This window comes from Amblyraja radiata, chromosome 8, assembly GCF_010909765.2.
Source record: "Amblyraja radiata isolate CabotCenter1 chromosome 8, sAmbRad1.1.pri, whole genome shotgun sequence".
In the NCBI taxonomy this organism is placed as follows: Eukaryota; Metazoa; Chordata; class Chondrichthyes; order Rajiformes; family Rajidae; genus Amblyraja; species Amblyraja radiata.
The window spans coordinates 71,878,523-71,901,960 of NC_045963.1; the positions used below are offsets into that span (position 1 = coordinate 71,878,523).

The following is a 23,438-nucleotide window of genomic DNA, read 5'->3' on the forward strand; positions in this document are numbered from 1 at the left end:
GATCAGCCATGATCATATTGAATGGCGGTGCAGGCTCGATGGGCCGAATGGCCTACTCCTGCACCTATTTTCTATGTTTCTATGTTTCTATGTAAACCAGCATCTGCAGTTCCTTCCTTCACTGTTTGTTCAGGCATTTTCCAACCCAGTAGTATGAAGTGTTTAGGATGGAACTGCAGATGCTGGAAAATCGAAGGTAGACAAAGGTGCTGGAGAATCTCAGCGGGTGAGGGGGTGAGGCAGCATCTATGGATCGAAGGAAATAGGCAAAGTTTCGGGTCGAAACCCTTGAAGAAGTGTTTCGACCCAAAATGTCACCTATTCCTTCGCTCCATAGATGCTGCCTCACCCGCTGAGTTTCTCCAGCATTTTTGTCTACCCAGTGGTATGAACGTTGGTTTCTCTAACTTCAAGTAACCCTTGCACTCCCTCCCTCCCCTCTATCCCTCCCTAGCCATCCTGCTAGTTCCACTGTTCGCATCCTTATGTCCCAGTCGTTTGCACATCTTCCCCAGCCAACAATGGCCCATTATGGACTCCACCCTTCCTGAGGTCATCTGTTGCCGGCCCAGGTTTATTCTGGTCTTCTCTATCTTTCAGTCTGAAGAAGGTTTCCGATCCGAAACGTCGCCTATTCTTTTTTTCCGGAGATGGCACCTGACCTGCTGAGTTTTTACTCCAGCAGTTTGTGCCTACCATTGATATAAACCAGCATCTGCAGCGCCTTCCGACACACTTCATGGGGTTAACTGGTATGGCCTAATAAATAAACACCAAATCATTCCAGACACAATGTGGCTGACAAGATGTCAACTTTCAACTAATATTTGGCCAACTCACAATATTCTGCCTTTGCAACAAAAAAGAAAGAAGAGGTTCTTTTAAAGAAATAATTCCAAATGTTTATTTTAAAAATGTATGCAATAATGAACGCCATAGTCATGTTTTTTTTACAGTTCATGTAAATATGTAAAACTGGTTTAAAAAGTGATTATACAGATATTTCAAAATATATATATAATAAATATTAATGAACAAGTTCCCCATCTCGATTCCCCCAGCCCCAAATAATTGTGCATACTCTGGGTCAACATCTAGATGTACAACTCATTGATATGTTGCTAATTCATATTGGAGTGATAGGGCGTGATTTCCTTTTAACATTAGATAGACATAAAATGCTGGAGTATCACAGCGGGACAGGCAGCATCTCTGGAGAGAAGAAATGGTTGATGTTTCCGGCCGAGACCCTTCTTCAGACTGAATCAAGGGAGAGGGAGATACAGAGATCAGGAAATGTAAGGCGTGAAAACGGGACAAAGAGGACGGAGCTCAAAGGGAAATGTTGAATGGATCATGTTATAGCGAGGAGCAGGTAACAACAAAGCAAACAGAGATAAAATGTAAATGAGGATAGTCAGACTAGAAGGAGAACTGGGACGTGGGAGAGAGAGAGGGGGAAGTCAAAGGTTACTTGAAGTTAGAGAAGTCAATAGACATACCGCTGGGGTGTAAACTGCCCTCCAATTTGCGCTGGGCCTCACTCTGACAATGGAGGAGGCCCAGGCCAGAAAGGTCAGTGTGGGAATGGGAGGGGGAGTTAAAGTGTTTAGCAACCTTTAAAGAATGATAGTTTTCAAAGTCTCGGCGTCGGATCCACAAATAACATTGTTATCACGGAAAACACTGATAACGTTATCCCAGATTCCCCCATCCCCCCCACCCCAACACAATTTACATAGATCTCAAAACAAAACGCGGTCCTTCACAATTGTGGCGTAGCGGCTGAGTTGCCGCCTTGAACAGCGCCAGAGACCCGGGTTGGATCCTGACCACGGATGCTGTCTGTACGGAGTTTGTCCGTTCTCCCCGTGAACCGCGTGGGCTTTCCCCGTGTGCTCCGGTTTCCTCCCACACTCCCAAGTTGAACGTGCGGGTTTGTAGTGGCTTCAGTAAAGATTGCAAATTATTCTTAGTGGGAGAGTACTAGTGTACGGGGCGATCGCTGGTCGACGGGGTGGGCTGAAGGGCCTGTTTCCGCGCTGTGTCTCCAGACTAAAAAAAAATAAAACGGAACAATTGCTTAAATAAACATCACCTAATCGATAGATGTAGTCATCGCGAACTTTGGAATTTGGCTTTCACATTTTTTGCTGAAAAATATATATACTTATCCTCGGAGCAACCTATCGTTTACTAAAAAAAATTGGTTTCTACCTGGGTGAACGGATCATGGCTAAGGAATATCCAAGACGAATGTATCGTGTGCGGGAGCTTTCCATTAACAGTCAGCTTTGCATGGATGGCTGCATCGCCGGACCATCAGCAAAGCTCGAGTACGAGCTTTAGGTTTGGCATCAGGCTAAAAGAAATAGCGCCCTGTGGGTTGGGGAACTTGTGGAGTGGCAATGGGAATGGGATGCATTGGGAACAGAGTGGAGTTGAGAGATGGGATTCGCGCTCACACCATTACTGCTCCCAGCCGCGGGGTCGCAACGCCCATTGATGGATTTACCCCTCAATCCCACCAGACTGCCACCCCCCTCCCCCCCTCCCCTCTCCCGTTCTGTCGAGTTGGTCTGAACAGTCTCGTCTCCACACCTGGCCTCAGGTCCCCGCGTTGCAAATGTCGTTGGTGTACCGCAGTTTCTGATCGTCGCCAGTGGTGACCTGGCTGAGATTCACGTCTTGCTCCAAGCTGGTCGCCTTGTACTTGGTGGACGTCTGCCAATTGCCCCTTTTCTTGAGCAGGTGGTGTCCCACCCCGGCGAAGATCAAAGTCAACACGGCGATGGCGAACAGGCTGCCGAGGACGACCGCCAAGGACAAGCCGGCTCTGGCCAGGCCCTTTGGCTCGTCGGTGGCAATGGGGCCGTCAGGCGGGGGAGAGCCGGAGCTTTCTTCCGCCTCGCATGTGGCCCCGTCTTCAGACGATTGGTAGCCGTCCTCGCATTGGCACTTGGAGCCGCTGGAGGTGGGGATGCAGGGGTAGAATTGAGCTACGTTGTCCTCGTAGCTGTGGCAGGTCTTCGCGTCGTCGTTGAAAATGTAATCGGGCGGGCAGTGACAGTGGATACCGATGCATTGGGCCGGGCACTCCTTGGATTTGCAATAGAAGACGCACTTGGTGTGGTCCGCGGGATCAGCCTGGAAGCCGCGCGAGCAGGAGCAAGTGAAACTTCCCGGCGTGTTGCCGCAATTGCCGAGCTGGCACGGCATGTGTTCCTTGCACTCGTTGATGTCCTCGCATTTGCCGTCCGCGACCAGCCGGTAGCCGCTGGAGCAGCTGCATGTGTAGCTACCCAATGTGTTATTGCACCTCCTCTCTTCGCAGGGATGCCGCAGACACTCGTCCACGTCCAAACAGCCCTTGTGGTCGGAGTCCAGCTGGTAGCCGGCATCGCAGACGCAGAGCGGCGAGCCGCCCTGCACCTTGCAGCCATGATCGCACCTCACCCCATCGCACGGGCTTATCTCGCTGCAGCTCCGCTGGTCCCCCTCCAACCGGTACCCCGGGTGGCAGCTGCAAGCCGGCGGCGGCCCGTCGCGGCAAACGTGCTGGCAACCCCCGTTCCCCGCCCGGCATTGCCAAGGAGCCGTGCCCACGGGCAGCCAGTCCCGACTTTCGTTGCATCTCAGCGGCTCCTCGCCCGGGCTGACCAGGGCCACGGTGCCAGGGGGCAGCGCGGAGAAGTCCGAGCCCTGCGGGCCGAAGGGCAGGTGGTAGACGGCGGTGCGGTTGGCCAGGCTGGGGCAGCTGCCGTTGTAGCGGTACTCGCACAGCACCCCGTCCGTCTTCACGTTGCACTGCCGCTCCAGCCACAGCTCGTCGCTGGAGACCACCACGCAGCGGGGTCCGCAGGTGGAGCCCGTCGCCGGAGCCCAGTTGGTGTAGTGGGTCGTGTCGCTGTCCCCGTCCACCCAGCGGTAGCCCCGCAAGAGGCTGCCGTTGTCGGGGCACGTCTTGTGGTGGAGTTGCAGACCCAGCCAGTAGCTGGAGTTGGACTGAGCGCCGGCCGCCTGCAGCAGCGCCGAGACGGCCTCGGCCGCCACCGTGGTCCGCACGGTCACCGCATCTCCCCCGTCCTTCTTGCAGGCGCTCCGGGCCATGTTAAACTTCCTGTGCTCCCTCCGCAAAGTGTAGCAGAAACCGTCCACACAGATGGCCGGCGTCGGCTCTTCCTCGTCCTGCGATTCAGAAAGCGCCGTGGACGCCAAAGCGCAAAGGGCGACCCAAGCCACAATCATCTTCTCTCTCTCTCTCTCTCTCTAACTCTCTGTGTCTGTCCCTTCAGGCTTGGTCCGCTCCGAAGCCCCCCCTTTCCTCTCTGGTCCCGATTTCTCCCTGAAGCTCAGATTTAAATACACTTGGCCTCTCGGCTGCACAAGGAAGGAAGTTCGTAAATAGGTTGGGTCTGTGATGCAAGGGATTTGAGTGGTTTGCCGTTTCCCTGCCAAATGCCTCACGCCCTTTCGAGCGGATTCCTGCAACTGTGCAAGGAGACACCAGAAGTTGCTGCCTCTAACTTTTTAATCCCCCTTTCGCGAAGGCGGACGCGCATTGCCGGAAGATTATAGAGGTGTTTCCTTAACTTGGTAACGCCGGTCACTCTGGGTCACGTACTCATGGCACGATTCAAGTTGGAACATCGTAACTCCGGGAGGAAGGGGAAGGAGGCGCTGTAATCTCGAACAAGAGCTCTTAGCTCTGATGATAGACACAAAATGCTGGGGTAAAACCCCTGTCCCACGGTACGAGTTCATTCCAAGACTTTTCCCGAGTTTGCCCTGATTCGGTGACCGGTTCGAATCCTGCTTGGAGTGTGTACTGTCGTTGTGTCCTTGGGCAAGACACTTCACCTACCTTTGCCTGGGACTAGAGACGGAAATTAGCTACTGATTGGCTACAATCTCGCATATTTACATGCAAATATTCATTAATATGCACTGTCCCTATAAACAAAACATTATTATTATTATTCGAATTCGGAGATTTACGGTAATGGCCACATCCTCGGCACTCATCATGTTGAAAAATCTTCACGACTCTTCCCGTGCTTACCTGCCGTTAGCGAGTCTTCCCGTGTACCTGTCGTTAGCGAGTCTCCCCGAGTACCTGCCGTTAGCGCTAAGAGACGTCCCCGAGCTCCGACGTACCCGCTACGTTCATTCTCCGTGCTTACCACGAGTTTGATTATTTTTTTAACTCGGGAGAGCTCTTGGAATAGAAACATAGAATGAACAGGGCTGTAAGTGGGACAGGGCTGTAAGTAACTCAGCAGGGCAGGCAGTATCTCTGGAGAGAAGGGATTCGTGACATTTTGGGTCGAGACCCTTCTTCAGACTGAGAGTCAGGGCGGGGGTGGGGTGGGGTGGAGGTAGTATAGAGATAGGGGAGTGTAAGGTGTGAAAACGAGAGATCAACTCAGATGTGAATAAGGAAATGTGGAAGGTGGTTAAATGAGTCCTCGCATGGGTGCAGGAAGTAGCACCGAAGCAGATGTCAATGTAACGGAGATAGAGTTCGGGGATAGGGCCAGTGTACGCCTGGAACAGGGATTGTTCAACGATTTCTGAAAGATGGCAGATGGAGTTTAATGCTGATAAATGTGAGGTGCTACACCTTGGCAGGACAAATCAAAATAGGACGTACATGGTAAATGGTAGGGAATTGAAGAATACAGTTGAACAGAGGGATCTGGGAATAACCGTGCATAGTTCCTTAAAGGTGGAATCTCATATAGACAGGGTGGTAAAGAAATCTTTTGGTCTGCTAGCCTTTATAAATCAGAGCATTGAGTATAGAAGCTGGGATGTAATGTTAAAATTGTACAAGGCGTTGGTGAGACCAAATCTGGAGTATGGTGTACAATTTTGGTCGCCCAATTATAGGAAGGATGTCAACAAAATAGAGAGAGTACAGAGGAGATTTACTAGAATGTTGCCTGGGTTTCAACAACTAAGTTACAGAGAAAGGTTGAATAAGTTAGGTCTTTATTCTCTGGAGCGCAGAAGGTTAAGGGGGGACTTGATAGAGGTCTTTAAAATGATGAGAGGGATAGACAGAGTTGATGTGGACAAGCTTTTTCCTTTGAGAATAGGGAAGATTCAAACAAGAGGACATGACGTCAGAATTAAGGGACAGAAGTTTAGGGGTAACATGAGGGGGAACTTCTTTACTCAGAGAGTGGTAGCGGTGTGGAATGAGCTTCCAGTGGGAGTGGTGGAGGCAGGTTCGTTGGTATCATTTAAAAATAAATTGGATAGGCATATGGATGAGAAGGGAATGGAGGGTTATGGTATGAGTGCATGCAGGTGGGACTAAGGGAAAATAATTGTTCGGCACGGACTTGTAGGGCCGAGATGGCCTGTTTCCGTGCTGTAATTGTTATATGGTTATATGATTGTTCAACCAAGAGGCAGGCATAGCTGGGGACCCATGGGAGTGCCCTTAGATAAAAAGTAACTTGAAATGTAGAATGGTTCATTGTTAGCAGGGTAAGAGGACAACGAGGCATACAGTCGGTAAAATTTCTGACAATGGAGGAGGCCCAGGAGAGAAAGGTCAGTAAGATGGGTTGACAGAATGTCACACGCATTGTGTTTTCAGGCGCTTTTGTTTCCTACTTGAGGTTCACTAGGACTGAGACTTCAGTGAGATGTTCAAGATGTGGACTTGTATACAACAGCGAGACCAAACTTAGACTGGGCGAACGTTTCGCTGAACACCTTCGCTCAGTCCGTCTGAACCCTACCTGATCTCCCGGTTGCTAAACACTTTAATTCTCCTTCCCATTCCCACACAGACCTTTCTGACCTAGGTCTCCTCCGTTGTCAGAGTGAGGCTAAATGCAAATTGGAGGAACAGCATCTTATATTTTACTTGGGCAGCTTACAGCCCAGTGGTATGAATTTGGTTTCTCTAACTTCAAGTAACCCTTGCTTTCCCTCCCTCTCCTTCACCCCTGGGTTCAGACTGGGTTCAGATTCAGTGGTTCCCGCTCCTGCCCGGCGACGGGAGAACGGTCTCTCCGGACCCGCTCCCTGGATGCCGGGCGAGGCTCTGACGCCGCGGATGGAGGCGATGGGCCGGGCGGGATGACACCACAGCCCTGGGCCCGGAGAAGCGGGCACCTCTTTTTTTTCTCCAAATCATCCCCCTGCCCTGTTAGTTTAAACGTGTCCTTTCCTACACTCTCTTTCCCGTTAACTCACATATGCTTCTACGTTGTTGACTCCACACCCCCCCCCCCCCCCCCCCCCCCACAATTAAGGTGCACCCGCCCCTTTTGTACAGGTCACCTCTGCCCCAGAAGAGATTCCAGTGAATTAGAAATCTAAATCCCTGCCCCCTGCACCAGCTCCTCATCCACATATTAAGATCCCCTATCTCCCTGTTCCTACCCTCAATAGCACAAGGCACTGGAAGTAACCCAGTGATAAAAGCCTAGAAGTCCTGCTATTCATAGAAACATAGAAACATAGAAATTAGGTGCAGGAGTAGGCCATTCGGCCCTTCGAGCCTGCACCGCCATTCAATATGATCATGGCTGATCATCCAACTCAGTATCCCGTACCTGCCTTCTCTCCATACCCTCTGATCCCCTTAGCCACAAGGGCCACATCTAACTCCCTCTTAAATATAGCCAATGAACTGGCCTCGACTACCCTCTGTGGCAGGGAGTTCCAGAGATTCACCACTCTCTGTGTGAAAAAAGTTCTTCTCATCTCGGTTTTAAATGATTTCCCCCTTATCCTTAAGCTGTGACCCCTTGTCCTGGACTTCCCCAACATCGGGAGCAATCTTCCTGCATCTAGCCTGTCCAACCGCTTAAGAATTTTGTAAGTTTCTATAAGATCCCCTCTCAATCTCCTAAATTCTAGAGAGTATAAACCAAGTCTATCCAGTCTTTCTTCATAAGACAGTCCTGACATCCCAGGAATCAGTCTGGTGAACCTTCTCTGCACTCCCTCTATGGCAATAATGTCCTTCCTCAGATTTGGAGACCAAAACTGTACGCAATACTCCAGGTGTGGTCTCACCAAGACCCTGTACAACTGCAGTAGAACCTCCCTGCTCCTGTACTCAAATCCTTTTGCTATGAAAGCTAACATACCATTCGCTTTCTTCACTGCCTGCTGCACCTGCATGCCCACTTTCAATGACTGGTGTACCATGACACCCAGGTCTCGCTGCATCTCCCCTTTTCCTAGTCGGCCACCATTTAGATAATAGTCTGCTTTCCTGTTTTTGCCACCAAAATGGATAAACTCACATTTATCCACATTATACTGCATCTGCCAAACATTTGCCCACTCACCCAGCCTATCCAAGTCACCTTGCAGTCTCCTAGCATCCTCCTCACAGCTAACACTGCCCCCCAGCTTAGTGTCATCCGCAAACTTGGAGATATTGCCTTCAATTCCCTCATCCAGATCATTAATATATATTGTAAATAGCTGGGGTCCCAGCACTGAGCCTTGCGGTACCCCACTAGTCACTGCCTGCCATTGTGAAAAGGACCCGTTTACTCCTACTCTTTGCTTCCTGTTTGCCAGCCAGTTCTCTATCCACATCAATACTGAACCCCCAATGCCATGTGCTTTAAGTTTGTAAACTAATCTCTTATGTGGGACCTTGTCGAAAGCCTTCTGGAAGTCCAGATACACCACATCCACTGGTTCTCCCCTATCCACGCTACTAGTTACATCCTCGAAAAATTCTATAAGATTCGTCAGACATGATTTACCTTTTGTAAATCCATGCTGACTTTGTCCAATGATTTCACCACTTTCCAAATGTGCTGCTATCCCATTTTTAATAACTGACTCTAGCAGTTTCCCCACTACCGATGTTAGACTAACTGGTCTGTAATTCTCCGTTTTCTCTCTCCCTCCCTTCTTAAAAAGTGGGGTTACGTTTGCTACCCGCCAATCCTCAGGAACTACTCCAGAATCTAAAGAGTTTTGAAAGATTATTACTAATGCATCCACTATTTCTGGAGCTACTTCCTTAAGTACTCTGGAATGCAGCCTATCTGGCCCTGGGGATTTATCGGCCTTTAATCCATTTAATTTACCCAACACCACTTCCCGGCTAACCTGGATTTCACTCAATTCCTCCAACTCCTTTGACCCGCGGTCCCCTGCTATTTCCGGCAGATTATTTATGTCTTCCTTAGTGAAGACGGAACCAAAGTAGTTATTCAATTGGTCCGCCATATCCTTGTTCCCCATGATCAACTCACCTGTTTCTGACTGCAAGGGACCTACATTTGTTTTAACTAATCTCTTTCTTTTCACATATCTATAAAAACTTTTGCAGTCAGTTTTTATGTTCCCTGCCAGTTTTCTTTCATAATCTATTTTTCCTTTCCTAATTAAGCCCTTTGTCCTCCTCTGCTGGTCTCTGAATTTCTCCCAGTCCTCCGGTATGCTGCTTTTTCTGGCTAATTTGTACGCATCATCCTTCGCTTTGATACTATCCCTGATTTCCCTTGTTATCCACGGATGCACTACCTTCCCTGATTTCTTCTTTTGCCAAACTGGGATGAACAATTTTTGTAGTTCATCCATGCAGTCTTTAAATGTCTTCCATTGCATATCCACCGTCAACCCTTTTAGAATTAATTGCCAGTCAATCTTGGCCAATTCACGTCTCATACCCTCAAAGTTACCTTTCTTTAAGTTCAGAACCATTGTTTCTGAATTAACAATGTCACTCTCCATCCTAATGAAGAACTCAACCATATTATGGTCACTCTTGCCCAAGGGGGCACGTACAACAAGACTGCTAACTAACCCTTCCTCATTACTCAATACCCAGTCTTCATATAATAACCCTTCCTCATTACTCAATACCCAGCCTGCTCTCTCGTTGGTTCCTCTACATGTTGATTTAGATAACTATCCCGCATACATTCCAAAAAATCCTCTTCCTCAGCACCCCTGCCAATTTGATTCACCCAATCTATATGTAGATTGAAGTCACCCATTATAACGGTTTTGCCTTTGTCGCACGCATTTCTAATTTCCTGTTTGATACCATCTCCAACTTCACTACTACTGTTAGGTGGCCTGTACACAACACCCACCAGCGTTTTCTGCCCCTTAGTGTTTCGCAGCTCTACCCATACCGATTCCACATCCTGCAAACTAATGTCCTTCCTTTCCATTGCGTTAATCACCTCTCTAATCAGCAACGCTACCCCACCTCCTTTTCCTTTCTCTCTATCCCTCCTGAATATTGAATATCCCTGGATGTTCAGCTCCCAGCCTTGGTCACCCTGGAGCCATGTCTCCGTGATCCCAACTATATCATAGTCATTAATAGCTATCCGCACATTCAACTCATCCACCTTATTACGAATGCTCCTTGCATTGAGACACAAAGCCTTCAGGCTTGTTTTTACAACACTCTTACCCCTTATACAATTTTGTTGAAAAGTGGCCCTTTTTGATTTTTGCCCTGCCACTTTTACTTTTCACCTTGCTACCTATTGCTTCTACCCTCATTTTACACCCCTCTGTCTCTACGCTCACACATTTAAGAAACCCTTTCCCTTTAACTCCATCCTCCACTAGCCCAAATGTCACCCATTCAGCCTCCTACCTAGTTCTCTGTACTCACGTTGCAGAACCTCCTTCCTCTTCTTACCCACATCATTTGTATCTACATGCACAACTACATCCGGCTGTTCACCTTTCCTCTCGAGGATGTTCTTAAGTCGGTCTGTCGCGCCAGCAAAGGGCTTGGACACTAGCGCAGTGAATATTAAAACTCTTCATTGCTGAGGATCCGGGCATCACAAGCAGGTTCCTCACTGTTTGTGTGGCCCCATTCAACAAGTACCATCTTCCAAATATATCCACATTTTAATGTAAACAAAAAAGACACAAAGTACTGGAGTCACTTGTCTATGGAAAGACTTTGGATAATTGTCCTGTCTTTGGGAACCAGGGTACTTCTCCTTCCGGGGCTGTCGACAGCACAGTTTAGTTTATTGTCACGTGTACTGAGGTACAGTGAAAAACATTTCGTTTAGTTTTAATTTTAGAGATACAGTGTGGACACAGGCCCTTCGGCTTTACCTGCACATTGACAGTACTCAACACACACCAGGAACAGTCTATCAAGACAATTAACCTACAAACCTATACATCTCCGGAATGTGGGAGGAAACTGAAGATCTCGGAGAAAACCCAGGAAGTCATGGGGAGAATGTGCAAACGCCATACAGGCAGTACAAGTAATTGGGATCAAACCCGGGTCTCAGACTGATAAAGAAGGGTCTCGACCCAAAATGTCACCCATTCCTTTTCTCCAGAGATGCTGCCTGTCCCGCTGAGTTTCTCCAGCATTTTGTGTCTACCTTCGGTGTAAACCAGCATCTGCAGTTCCTTCCTACAAAAGGAACTGCAGATGCTGGTTGACAAAAAAAGTCACAAGCGCTGGAGAAACTCAGCAGGTCAGGCAGCAACCCAGGAGAATATGAATAGGTGACGTTTTGGGTCAGGACCCTTTTTCAGACTGATTCTGCGCGGGGGGGGGGGGGAGAAAGTTAGAAGAGAGGAGGAGTAGGACAAAGCGTGGCATGTAATAGGTGAACGCAGGTGAGAGGGTGGGTTTGATGGGCAGATATTGGACAAAGGCCAGCAATGAAAAAGTAAGTACGAGACTGCGAAAGAGTTGCGAATCGTGAAGCCAGAGGATGGGATGGAGGTGGAAGGGGGGAAGGTGGAAATTGGTGTGAGTCTAGGTGGGGCACAGGGGAGGGGGTGGGAAGAAAGAGGGGTGTGGGGGATATAGAGGTTGTTAGAGGTTACCTAAGATTGGAGAAGTCCTTGTTCACCTTGGTTTGTAAGATCGTGACATTTTCTGATGAGTAGATTTGAATAGCAGATGTGCTGATATGAATTTAGTCTCATCCTTAAGTTGGAATGATTAAATTTTCTTTTCATCAGACGTTACTCAATAGTGATCCAAGAGTCAAGAGTGTTTTATTGTCATATGTCCCGGACGGTGCAATGAAATTCTTTAGCAAACTGTGTGGGCGCATGCTCCACCTTCCTCTTCCATTTCCCACTATTGATGAGAACTATTGTAACAGCTACACCAGTCGAAATCAATTATCTCAACACAAACCAGGAATCAAACCTGCAGGTCTGGTCTGTAACTTCACATTAAACCGTTTCACAAAACAACCTGCTGTAGGTTTCCAGGCAATTCCTTGATATCTACACTCTGTGGGAATACAGTGTTTGTAATGTCAGCCTTTTTGCGTTTATTCATTCTATATCTCGTCTGAAATCAAAGTAGAATATGAGGTGAAGGCAGATTAAGTAATCTTTTATTAAAAAATATAATTACAGCAACGTACCGAGAAAACCTACACATTTTTGTTATTTGCGCTTATCACCAGCAACCCCGTTGAGAACATTTACATTTTCCATGTTAAAAGTTTTCACAAGTATGCCCACAGGCTCACTCATTAAAAAAAACAACACATTCTTCCTGCATTTTTCAATCCATCAGCTTTATAATAGAGAAACAGAGAACTGCAGATGCTGGTTTACAAAAGAGGCACAAAGTGCTGGAGTAACTCAGCAGGTCAGGCAGCATCACTGGAGAATATGGACAGGTATTTCAAATAACCCTTGCAATCCTTCTCTCTCCATCACTCCCCCGCCCTAGTCGTCCTCTTCCATCGCCAACAATGGACCATTGTGGGCTCCACCTTTCCTTACTCATCAGTGCAGGCTCTGATTTGTTCTGTATCTTTTCATACCTCTAGTTCCCCGCTCCCCTGACTCTCACTCTGAAGAAGGGTCGCAACGCAAAATGTCACCTATTCCTTTTCTCCAGAGATGTTGCCTGCCGTTGAGTTACTCCAGCATTTTGTGTCCATGGACAGGTAACGTTTCAGGCTGGGACCCTTCTTCAGACTGATTACAGGAGTGGTGAGGGGCAGAAAGAAAGCTGGAAGACAAAGCCTGGCAGGTAGTCGGTTGATACAAGTGAAGGTTAATGTATAGGCAGATGATTGCACAGTTAAAGTGCAGGGGAGCGGCGGAGGGGAACAGTGAACGAGGGTTTCAAAGAACTCCCCTTTCATTGCAGAGAGGAGGAAAACTTCAGTCTGAAGAAGGGTCCAGACCCAAAATGTCACCTGTCCATGTTCTCCAGAGATGCTGCCTGACCCGGCTAAGATTCTTCAGCACTTTGTATCTATTTATTTAAAGAATATTATAATAGACTTGGGCTCCTTTCCTGAGTAATGCTAGCAGCCTGCCGAAGCAAACCTCATGATAAAGTACAAAGCAGACAGCTGTAATTATTACCTTATTGTTGTCATTGCATTTCCAAGGATAGTTTATTTCCCATCAAGCAGGGATCCACCCTTTGGAGCAATGTGTACAGTTTATCTTTCTGCTCTTGGTGAAAATATTTACAAGAAGTCAGGACTTAATTTTTGCTGCCTCGTTTTGGTGGTTACCGAGGGAAATAGGAGGTTCCAATTTTCCTCTCCGAAAAATAACTATATTGAATTTGAAAGGGAGTAAAGGAATATGGCCGGGCAGAAAAATGGCATTAGCATGGGATTAGTATGGACTTGATGGGCTGATGGGCCTGTTTCTGCAGTCTATAGCTCTATGACTCTTTAGACCTTAGCCGCTCTGCTCTACATTACAAGGAAGCGATAAGGAACAATAAAAGGAAGGTCATTTTTTATTTAGCCTGCAGGTATTAAGGTGCATGAACACAAAGTGCTGGAGTAACTCAGCGGGTCTGGCAGCATCTCTGGAGACAAAGGATGGATGATATTTCAGGTTGATCCCTTCTTCAGACCACCAGTTCATCTCTACATGGTATTAAGGTGCAGACCGATAGTGTTTTACTTGAGTTGATGGTGATATCTTTGCTGTTTGATTGATTAAACCAATAACACATTTCCACCCACCGTTCATTGATGATGACCATATTTTAATACTCCTATCATGGGCTTTTATTTATTTTTTACCTAAAACAACAATTCTGATTTATAACATATCAAGATTTTGTATGGTTTCTCAAGAACATCAGAATTCCGCACAAGGGTTCGAGCCAGTGTCATTTGCCCCACAAATGAATATTTCACAAAACCAATGTTGCTCTTTGCAGATAGAGACAAAAAGCTGGAGCAACTCAGCGCATCAGGCAGCATCCCAAGAGAAAAGTAATAGGCAATGTTTCGGGTCAAGCCCCTTCTTCAGGCACCTCTTAAGACAAATAAATGAAAGATGTGCAGAAAGCACTGATAAACAAAGAAAAGTGGAGCACACAATGGTCCATTGTTGGCTGTGGGATAGGTGATAATGAGTTGAGGCCTACCAGAACCCTTGCAGTGATTTGCTACTGAGTTAAAATAGATTATTGCTGGTCTAAAAGATACAGAATAAGCAGAAGTACTCTCTTCCCATAGTTGGCACAATTAAAATGATTTGGGGTTAATTTGCAATTGCAAGTTGCGTGTTTCTAGAAATGTGCTGCCTCTGTGGAGTTTGCATGTTCTCCCTGTGACTGCGGGGGAACGTCCTTCACACCCCAAAACACATATGTGTAGTTAATCAACTACTGCCTTGAAAATGGCATCACAAATAGATAGGGTGATCAAGAAGGCTTTTGGCACATTGATTTTCATCAGTCAGTGTATTGAGTGTACAATCTGTAGAAAGGAACTGCAGATGCTAGTATATATCAAAGATAGACACAAAGTGATGGAGCAACTCAGTGGGTCAGGTAGCATCTCTGGAGGCAAAGGATGGGTGATGTTTTGGGTTGGGACCTTCAGGCTGAAATAAGGAAAGGAACTGGAGGTAAGAAAATTGTATTTTCACACAAAGGGTGTTGGGTGTATGGAAGAGGCTATCAGAGGAGGTAGTGAGGCAGGGACTAGCCCAACATTTAAGAAGCAGTTCGATAGGTACTTTGGAGAGATATGGACCAAATGCTGACAGATGGGACTAGTGTAGCTGGGACATGTTGGCCAGTGTGAGCAAGTTGGGCTGAAGGGCCTGTTTCCACGCTGTATCACTCTGACTCACTCTAAGAAAAGGCAATATGTTGCCAGCCTTGCTTTGTTCTGATCTTTTCCTTCCTTCAGTCCCCCCCTACTTTCAGTCTGATGAAGTGTTCTGACCCAAAACATCACCCATCCCTTTTCTCCAGATATGTTGCCTGACCCGCTGAGTTAGACTTTGTGTCTATTGAGCATTGAAGTTGGAAAGTCATGTTACAGTTGCACAAGACAATGTTAAGGCCACATTTTGAGTAGTTTAGCGTTAAGGCCACATTAAGCTAGAAAGGGTGCAGAAAAGATTTATGAGGATGTTGCCTGGACTCGAGGGCCTGAGCTATATGGAGAAGTTGAGCTGGCTAGGACTTTATTCCTTGGAACATGGAAGGATGAGGGGTGATCTTATAGAGATGTACAAAATAATAAGAGGGATAGATCGGGGAAATGCAGTCTCTCACACAGAGTAGGAGAACCGAAAACCAGAGGATATAAGCTGAGGGGGTATGATTTACTAGGAACCTTTGTGGCAATTCCTTTACATAAAGAGTATGGTATGGTTATGCTATTTTATTTCTCACATGTACCAAGGTGCAATGAAATTCATTGATGTATACAGTTCAGTACGTATCACTATACATAAGCACTTAGAGGGTGGTAGGTATATGGAATGAACAGCCAGAGGAGGTAGTTGAGGCAGGTACATTCATACGTTTAAGAAACATTTAGACAGCTACATGGCAGGTGGGACTAGTGTAGATGGGGCATGTTGGTCGGGGTGGGCATGTTGGGCCGAAGGTCCTGTTTCCACTTTGTATGACTCGTTTTGGTCTCCTAATTTGAGGAAGGGCATCCTTGTGATTGAGGCAGTGCAGCATAGGTTCACGAGGTTGATCCCTGGGATGGTGGGACTGTCATATGAGGAAAGATTGAAAAGACTAGGCTTGTATTCACTGGAGTTTAGAAGGATGAGGGGTGTTCTTATAGAAACATATAAAATGATAAAAAAAAAGATTGGACAAGCTCGATGCAGGAAAAATGTTCCCAATGTTGGGCGAGTCCAGAACCAGGGGCCACAGTCTTAGAATAAAGGGGAGGTCATTTAAGACTGAGGTGAGAAAAAACTTTTTCTCCCAGAGAGCTGTGAATTTATGGAATTCCCTGCCGCAGAGGGCAGTGGAGGCCACATCACTGGATGGATTTAAGAGAGAGTTAGATAGAGCTCTAGGGGCTAGTGGAGTCAAGGGATATGGGGAGAAGGCAGGCACGGGTTATTGATTGGGGACGATCAGCCATGATCACAATGAATGGCGGTGCTGGCTCGAAGGGCCCAATGGCCTCCTCCTGCACGTATTTTCTATGTTTCTATGTTACTGCAATTTGCCCTGTTGTGGTGGGTGATTGGTGAATGGGAAGTCGATAAGCATGTGAGGTACAGTAGAATATATGGAGATGGGTGCGCTGTGAGAGCCACTGTAGTCTCGATGGGCCAAATGGCCTGTACCTGTGTGGTGGCATCGTATCGTATCGTGGCATGGAAGTGTGATAGATATTCAGCAGGCCGGGCAGCATCTGTGGAGAGAGAGCCAGTTAATTCGTCAGGTCTGGGATAGACCTGCCTATCTTTCTTTCTGAAGATGCAGCCGGGTGTGCAAGATACGAGCTCTGGAGGTGAACACATATGGGTGGTTCTGGTTTATTGAACAGGCCCCTCTCTGGTCTATACTTCGGTTTGACTGGCTTCAATCTCGATGTAGTTGTCCCTTGAGCGGCTGCACTTGACATACGGAGCCCTGAATTTGGATTGCCCCGCCGCTTGAACCCAGCTGTAGTAGTCCCCGGCGTTGCTCTCTTTCTTCTTGAGCAGCCGGTGGCGAAGGCACAGGGTGAGCCCCACCGCGCACAGGACTAGCAGGAGGACGGCGACAGAGACCAGCGCGCCCCTCAGGAACCACGACAGGCCGGGGGAGCGGTCCTGGACCTGGTCCCCGTCCCCGTCCCAGCTGGGAGAAGTAACGGCGGACAAGTCCGGGCCACGCGTCTCCGCCGCCAAGTTGCTGAGCCTGAGACGACCTCTGGTTTCTTCTGGCTGAGCGGAGGAGGTCCCAGGGCGAGCGGTGGCCGAGTCAACAGCGTGGAGCACCAGAGGAGCGAGTGTTGTGGGACTCCAGTCTCCCACCGTGGTGTCCAAGATGTGGGGGGTGGTGTCCCGGTCCGTCGGGAGACAGCTCACTCCGTCTTGCCCCAGCTTGCTCCCCGGGCTGCAGGAACACTCGAAGCTGCCCATCGTGTTGGAGCAAGTCCCATCGCAGGGGCTGGACCCGCACTCGTCGATGTCGGCGCAGGAGTGAGCGCCTCCTTGGAGCCGGTAGCCGGCTCTGCACTGGCACCGGTAGGAACCGTCGGTGTTGAGGCAGGTGTGGTGGCAGGGGCGGCCGGCGCACTCGTCCAGGTCCACGCAGCGGCCACCGATCAGCGCGTAGCCCCGGGCGCAGTCGCAGCGAAAGCTCCCCGGGATGTTGAGGCAGAGCTGGGCGCAAGGTCGGCGCAGACACTCGTCCGTGTCCTCGCAATTGCGCCCGTCCCCCACCAACCGGTAACCCGGCGGGCAGACGCACTGGTACTCCAACAGGTGGCTCACGCACTGGAACTGGCACGGGTGGCCCTTGCACGGGTCCCGCGGCTCACAGGAGCGCTGGTCGGCTTCCAGCTGGTACCCAGCCTTGCACTGGCATCGGTGGCTATCTCCTCCTGCCCCACCACCTCCACCACCGTCTCCCCCTTCTCCTCTCACGCAGGTCTGAGCGCACCCGCCGTTGTCCAGGTCGCAGCCTGAAGCGGGGAGACAGAAGGAGCCGTTCTTCGACCAGCCGTAACTCTGCGGCGCCAGTTCCACGCACAGCATGTAGACCTGGGCAGGCGAGCCCACGGCGCACGACACGACCGCCAGGGAACCGAAGGGGATGAGAGGCGAGGAGAGGATCTCGGCCCTGAACGGCGGGGTGTAGGTGACCGAGCCCGGGCCGCCCAGCTCCACCCGCGGGCACATACCCCTGAAGCTGAACTTGCACAGGTAACCGTCCATAGCGTGGCTGCAGGACCCGTCCATCCACTTGTAGTTGCCGCCGCCGGAGCTGGAGCTGTTCACTAGGTGGACGCACCTGTGCGCCGTGCAAGTGCTCAAAGGCTCCCTCGCCCAGTTGGAATAAGCCGTCTCCCCTCCCCCGGCCGTCCACTGGAAGCCTCTCAGCGGCCGGTGGTGTTGGTAGCAGTGCCTCGGGGGTAGTTGGAGCCCCAGCCAGAACCTACTCTTCGCCCGCCGGCCGGCGGGGAACCCGGACAAGAGTCGGTGGATCAGCGCGTCTTCGCCGGCGTCCCTGACGGTGGCCAGATTGCCTCCGTTGTATTTGCAACTTTCCGAGGCTGGGTGGAAGGTCTTCCTGTGCAGGTATGCCGTGTAACACGCATCGGCCACGCACAGCGTGTGAGAGGGCAGAGGCAGGTTCCCAGCCACGGCTGACAACGAACCGAGCATCAACAACAGCAGCAGCAGCAGCATCTTGTGTAACAAAGATCTCCAGATGCTGGTTTAAACCGAAGATAGACACAAAAAGCTGGAGTAGCTCTGCGGGACAGGCAGCATCTCTGGAGAAAACGAGTGGGTGGCGTTTCGGCTTCTTCAGAGTAACATCTTCACAAGCGCAACCAGTCCGCGGATCCAGGTGGCCAACACGCCGGAGATGGCGGAGCTGTATATTTTCCAGATCTACTTTTATTTCTCTTCCCCCCCACCCCCCTGGGTTCTCAGATTCCCGCAGCCGTGTTACTAGATGCGATTGTCCCACGGCCCTTACACAGAAACTAGCGGAAACCGCCAAGAAGTCACTTGGGAGTTGCAATGTCAACATTCCTTCATCTTTAACATTCCAGCGAAGATACACTTGGAATGTTCAAGCACACTTTTTCACATCTAGCCCTTTGCCTCATCGCAACCCCCTCAAGTAAGGTAGACACAAAATGCTGGAGTAACTCCGCGGGACAGGCAGCATCTCCGGAGAGAAGGAAGAATGGTCTCGACCCGAAACATCTCTCCAGAGATGCGGCCTGTCCCGATGAGTTATTCTAGCATTCTGTGTCTTTCTTCGATTTAAATCATCATCTGCAGCTCTTTCCTACCCCCTCAAGAAAGGGCAGTGTCTTCTGATCATTGATTCCAGCTAGGAACATTCCTTCTATCCAGAGATGCTGCCGTCCCGATGAATGACTCCAGCATTTCGGGTCTATCTGAGGGACACCTTTGACTCCCCCACGTTGTGTTAGGCGTCAAATGCTCGAAGGAGGTGGGCACTGCCAATCGAGGGGGCATCATTCTGGCAAAACTGTTCATCATTCCTGGTGTGTCAGGATTGGCAAAGCCCACACTGTACCTTGCAAGGTGACTGGCCGACGTGGTTCCGTTTTGGTCCGTTTGATCCATGCTCGCCGTGGTAGTGGACTAATGGTATAGTCAGTCTCAGCCCCTGTACCCAAGAAACTGCCGCAGATGGCTGGTATCGAAAATTGCTACACCTCCGCCAGAGGCTGCACAGCCACACTGGGTAACTTCGCTAAAGCTACCTTCGATGCCATCTTACAGCTAACTGACCCACCGATCTTTGCAAAGAGACTGTGTTTAGCAAGGCTCCTTATCAGGAGTTTACTGATCACCTGGCCAAATACCACACCCGTGTGTCTGTTCAAAGGTCCCAGTCCGTGGTTGCTCCAATAACATAAGTGTATGAAAAGGATGAAATAAAATAGTTTCCCACGAAAAACAAAAGAAAGAAAGAAGTGTGATCTCAGTGTGCGAAACTGTCAGAATTCCTCTGTACATGTTAACGTGGGCTCACGTCGAGCGAAGCAGCTTCGGGGTTTAAACGAACGGAGTTTTGCAGATGTGGACGCGGAGGAGGAGGCAGCGCTGGGGAAGTGGTGCCCCGAGCTAACATTATCCCCCCCCTACTCCTGCGATCCTTATCGCCGAGGTCGTGGGAACTGCTCATTTTTAAACCATCCGGAGCCGAAACAGCTGTGCTCGCTATATTTAACCATCAAGCCCGGGAATGAGAATGTAACTTATTTTTTGCAAAGTAGATTGTACCTGAGGATAATTTCCACGTATTCTAACCAGAAAACACACACACACACACACACACACACACACACACACACACACACACACACACACACACACACACACACACACACGCGCACAACACACACACACACACACACACACACACACACACACACACACACACACACACACACACACACACACGCGCACAACACACACACACACACACACACACACACACACACACACACACACACACACACACACACACACACACACACACACACACACACACACACACACACACACCCACACACACACACACACACACACACACACCCACACACACACCCACACACACACACACACACACCCACACACACACCCACACACACACACACACACACCCACACACACACACCCACACACACACACACACACACACACACACACACACACACACACACACACACCCACACACACACACCACACACACACACACACACACACACATACAAACACGCATATACACACATCACACACACCATACCACACACACGCACAAACACACACACCACACACACACACCACACACACACCACACACACAAACACACACGCGCACAACACACACACACACACACAAACCACCCCACACGCACCACACACACCATACACACACACACACACACACACACACACACACACACACACACACACCACACACAAACACATATACCACACACACACCACACACACAACAATCAAAGGCAATTGAAGGTAGTCAAAGGTAATCGAAGGTAGTCAAAGATAGTCGTCGATAGTGTTAAGGGGCTGTCCCACTTGTGCGACCTAATTGGCGAGTTTAGATGGGTTTAGGAGAGTTTGAAAAAATGTCATTGTGAAGATCTCCTTCGACTATGCAGAAGACCTCCTTCAACCTCCTTCGTCTATGTTGAAGACAAGCTTCAACTAGCTACGACTACCTACGACTAACATCGGGAAAGTTCGACACCGAATAGTGGAGAGTGAAGACGACCTCCTTCGATCTCCTTGGACCTCCCTTCAACTATGTTGAAGACTATCTACGACTACATTCGGCTACCTTCGATTACCTTCGGCTACCCTCGATTACCTACGAATAACATGCCGACCAACTACGACCTACTACGACCTACTTCAACTAAACCTACGAGTAAAAAAAGTGTCGATTTTTTCCATGGCGACCTTTTTTTACTCGTGGGCATTTTTATACATGTTGAAAAATTTGCCGCAACCTAGCTGAGGCCTCGAGTACACAGGGACTACTCTCGAGCATGAAGGAGAGTTAAGGGGCTGTCCCACTTGGGCGACCTAATCCGTGAGTCCAGAAGAGTGTCTTCGACCTTCAAGCTCGAGGGCATTCACCTGGAAAGCCTCGAGATGGATCGACCGTCCGCGTTGAAACCGCGAGCTGGATCGACCGACCGCACACACACACACACACACACACACACACACACACACACACACACACACACGCACACACACACACACAGATATGTGTATATTTGGGGGAAGAAAAAAAGCCTAATTTTAAAAATAAACTATATATATATACATATAGTTTATTTTTAAAATTAGGCTTTTTTTCTTCCCCCAAATATACACATATCTGTGTGTGTGTGTGTGCGTGTGTATATTCCCGTCCTCTGGAAAAGCAGGCAATGCTAAAAAGCACAAAACCTTTTGGGAAGTTAAATTGATTTGGAAGAAAAAAATGAAGACCCGTTTAAAAAACCCCATATATTTATATATTTTTTTGCTTTTTAGTATTTCCTGCATATCCAAGGTTATAGACAATAGACAATAGGTGCAGGGGTAGGCCATTCGGCCCTTCGAGCTAGCACCGCCATTCAATGTGATCATGGCTGATCATACCCCGTTCCTGCCTTCTCCCCATATCCCCTGACTCCACTATCTTTAAGAGCCCTATCTAGCTCTCTCTTGAAAGTATCCAGAGAACCTGCCTCCACCGCCCTACTTTAGAGATACAGCGCGGAAATAGGACCTTTGGCCCATATATGAATGAATGGGCCATATATGGCCCATAGTGGAATGAGTCAGCACTGTAATATATATATATATATATATGATTTTTTATTCGGACTTAATTTTTCTTTAAATTAAGAAAAAAACTAAGCCCTATTAAAAAAAACTATATATATATATCGTTTTTTTTAAACAGGGTTTAATATTTTTCTTCCAAATCGATACATCTGCCCAAAATGTTTGTGCTCTTTAGCATTGCCTGCATTCCCAGAGGACATGAAATTCCACACTTCGCCATGCCATGAGGTCTCAGAAATAAAACGTGAAATGATTACCATGCCATCCAAACCAAAACCATATGTGTCTCGGAGCCACAATTTAATAGCCCCGGCGTGTTTTCTTCATGATCGGCTGAAAGCAACCTCGAAGATACGTAGTTACAAAAATAGCCTTTGCAGTTCACAGCCCTCGCATACCATTTTAATACTGTTTGTTTTCTTCAACCTAGAAGAGATTCTGACAAGATTCAGTGAAAGACGTATTTTCCCACATACCGTTGAGAGTATATAACGGGACAATCTTAATTATGCCTGTAGAGTGGAAACAGACCCTGGAATCACATATAATCACTGCAGGGGGGTTTATAATGTGTAAACCACCTTTCAGTTTGACCTTGTGAGTCGGATACTGGATTGAGCTTTCCCGAGGTGCTCTTGGCTTAACTCAACGAAACACCAGTGAAGGGAGGTGTCCACTTGATAATCCCAATGATATATGTGCATCTACACAATCAGTTTTATGTACTTTATGTTTTAATTATAATTTGGGAGAAGTCACATTTTTAAAGCCAAGATAGATAGATTAGTACGGGTGTCAGAGGTTATGGGCAGAAGGCAGGAGAATGCTGTTCGGAGGGAGAGATAGATCAGCCATGATTGAATGGCAGAATAGACTTGATGTGCCGAATGGCCTAATTCTGCTCCTATCACTTATGACCTTATGACCATATCAAGTGAGTTACAAGATATTGGGCCACGACGTATTGGATGGAGGAATGAATCAACACTGTAATACCAAATAAGACCATCCCCAAACTTCTGGACCTTGGCCTTGGGCCCTCCATGTTGAAATGGCTTCTGGACTTCCTGACCTTTAGAGTTTTAGACTTTAGAATTAGACATACAGTGCAGAAATAGGCCCTTAGGCTCATCGAGTCTGCGCTGACCAGCGATCCCGCAT

The 23,438-nt window shown here is 48.4% G+C and overlaps 1 protein-coding gene and 1 pseudogene across 1 annotated transcript; one reads left to right on the top strand and one right to left on the bottom strand.

The window, feature by feature from the left end:
* Nucleotides 1-879: 879 nt before the first annotated feature.
* On the bottom strand, nucleotides 880-18,627 carry cd93 (CD93 molecule). Its single transcript, XM_033026420.1, has 3 exons — nucleotides 16,776-18,627; nucleotides 16,558-16,625; nucleotides 880-4,269 (listed from the first exon to the last, which is right to left on the bottom strand). Exons 1-3 carry the CDS (start codon nucleotides 18,610-18,612, stop codon nucleotides 2,608-2,610), a joined length of 3,567 nt encoding a protein of 1,188 aa, XP_032882311.1. The 5' UTR covers nucleotides 18,613-18,627; the 3' UTR covers nucleotides 880-2,607.
* Nucleotides 18,628-19,360: 733 nt separating this feature from the next.
* LOC116976529 lies at nucleotides 19,361-19,861 on the top strand (annotated as a pseudogene).
* The last annotated feature ends 3,577 nt before the right edge of the window (nucleotides 19,862-23,438 follow it).

Excerpts from the sequence above, each read along its gene's own strand:
- cd93 (XM_033026420.1), bottom strand. The coding sequence starts at position 18,612 with ATGCTGCTGCTGCTGCTGTTGTTGATGCTCGGTTCGTTGTCAGCCGTG. Across the intron at positions 16,626-16,775 it reads AGCCAGTCAAACCGAAGTAT|ATGCTGCCCGGCCTGCTGAA; the intron begins AGACCAGAGAGG and ends CTCTCTCCACAG. Across the intron at positions 4,270-16,557 it reads GATACGATGCCACCACACAG|AGAGAGAGAGAGAGAGAGAA; the intron begins GTACAGGCCATT and ends ACAGAGAGTTAG.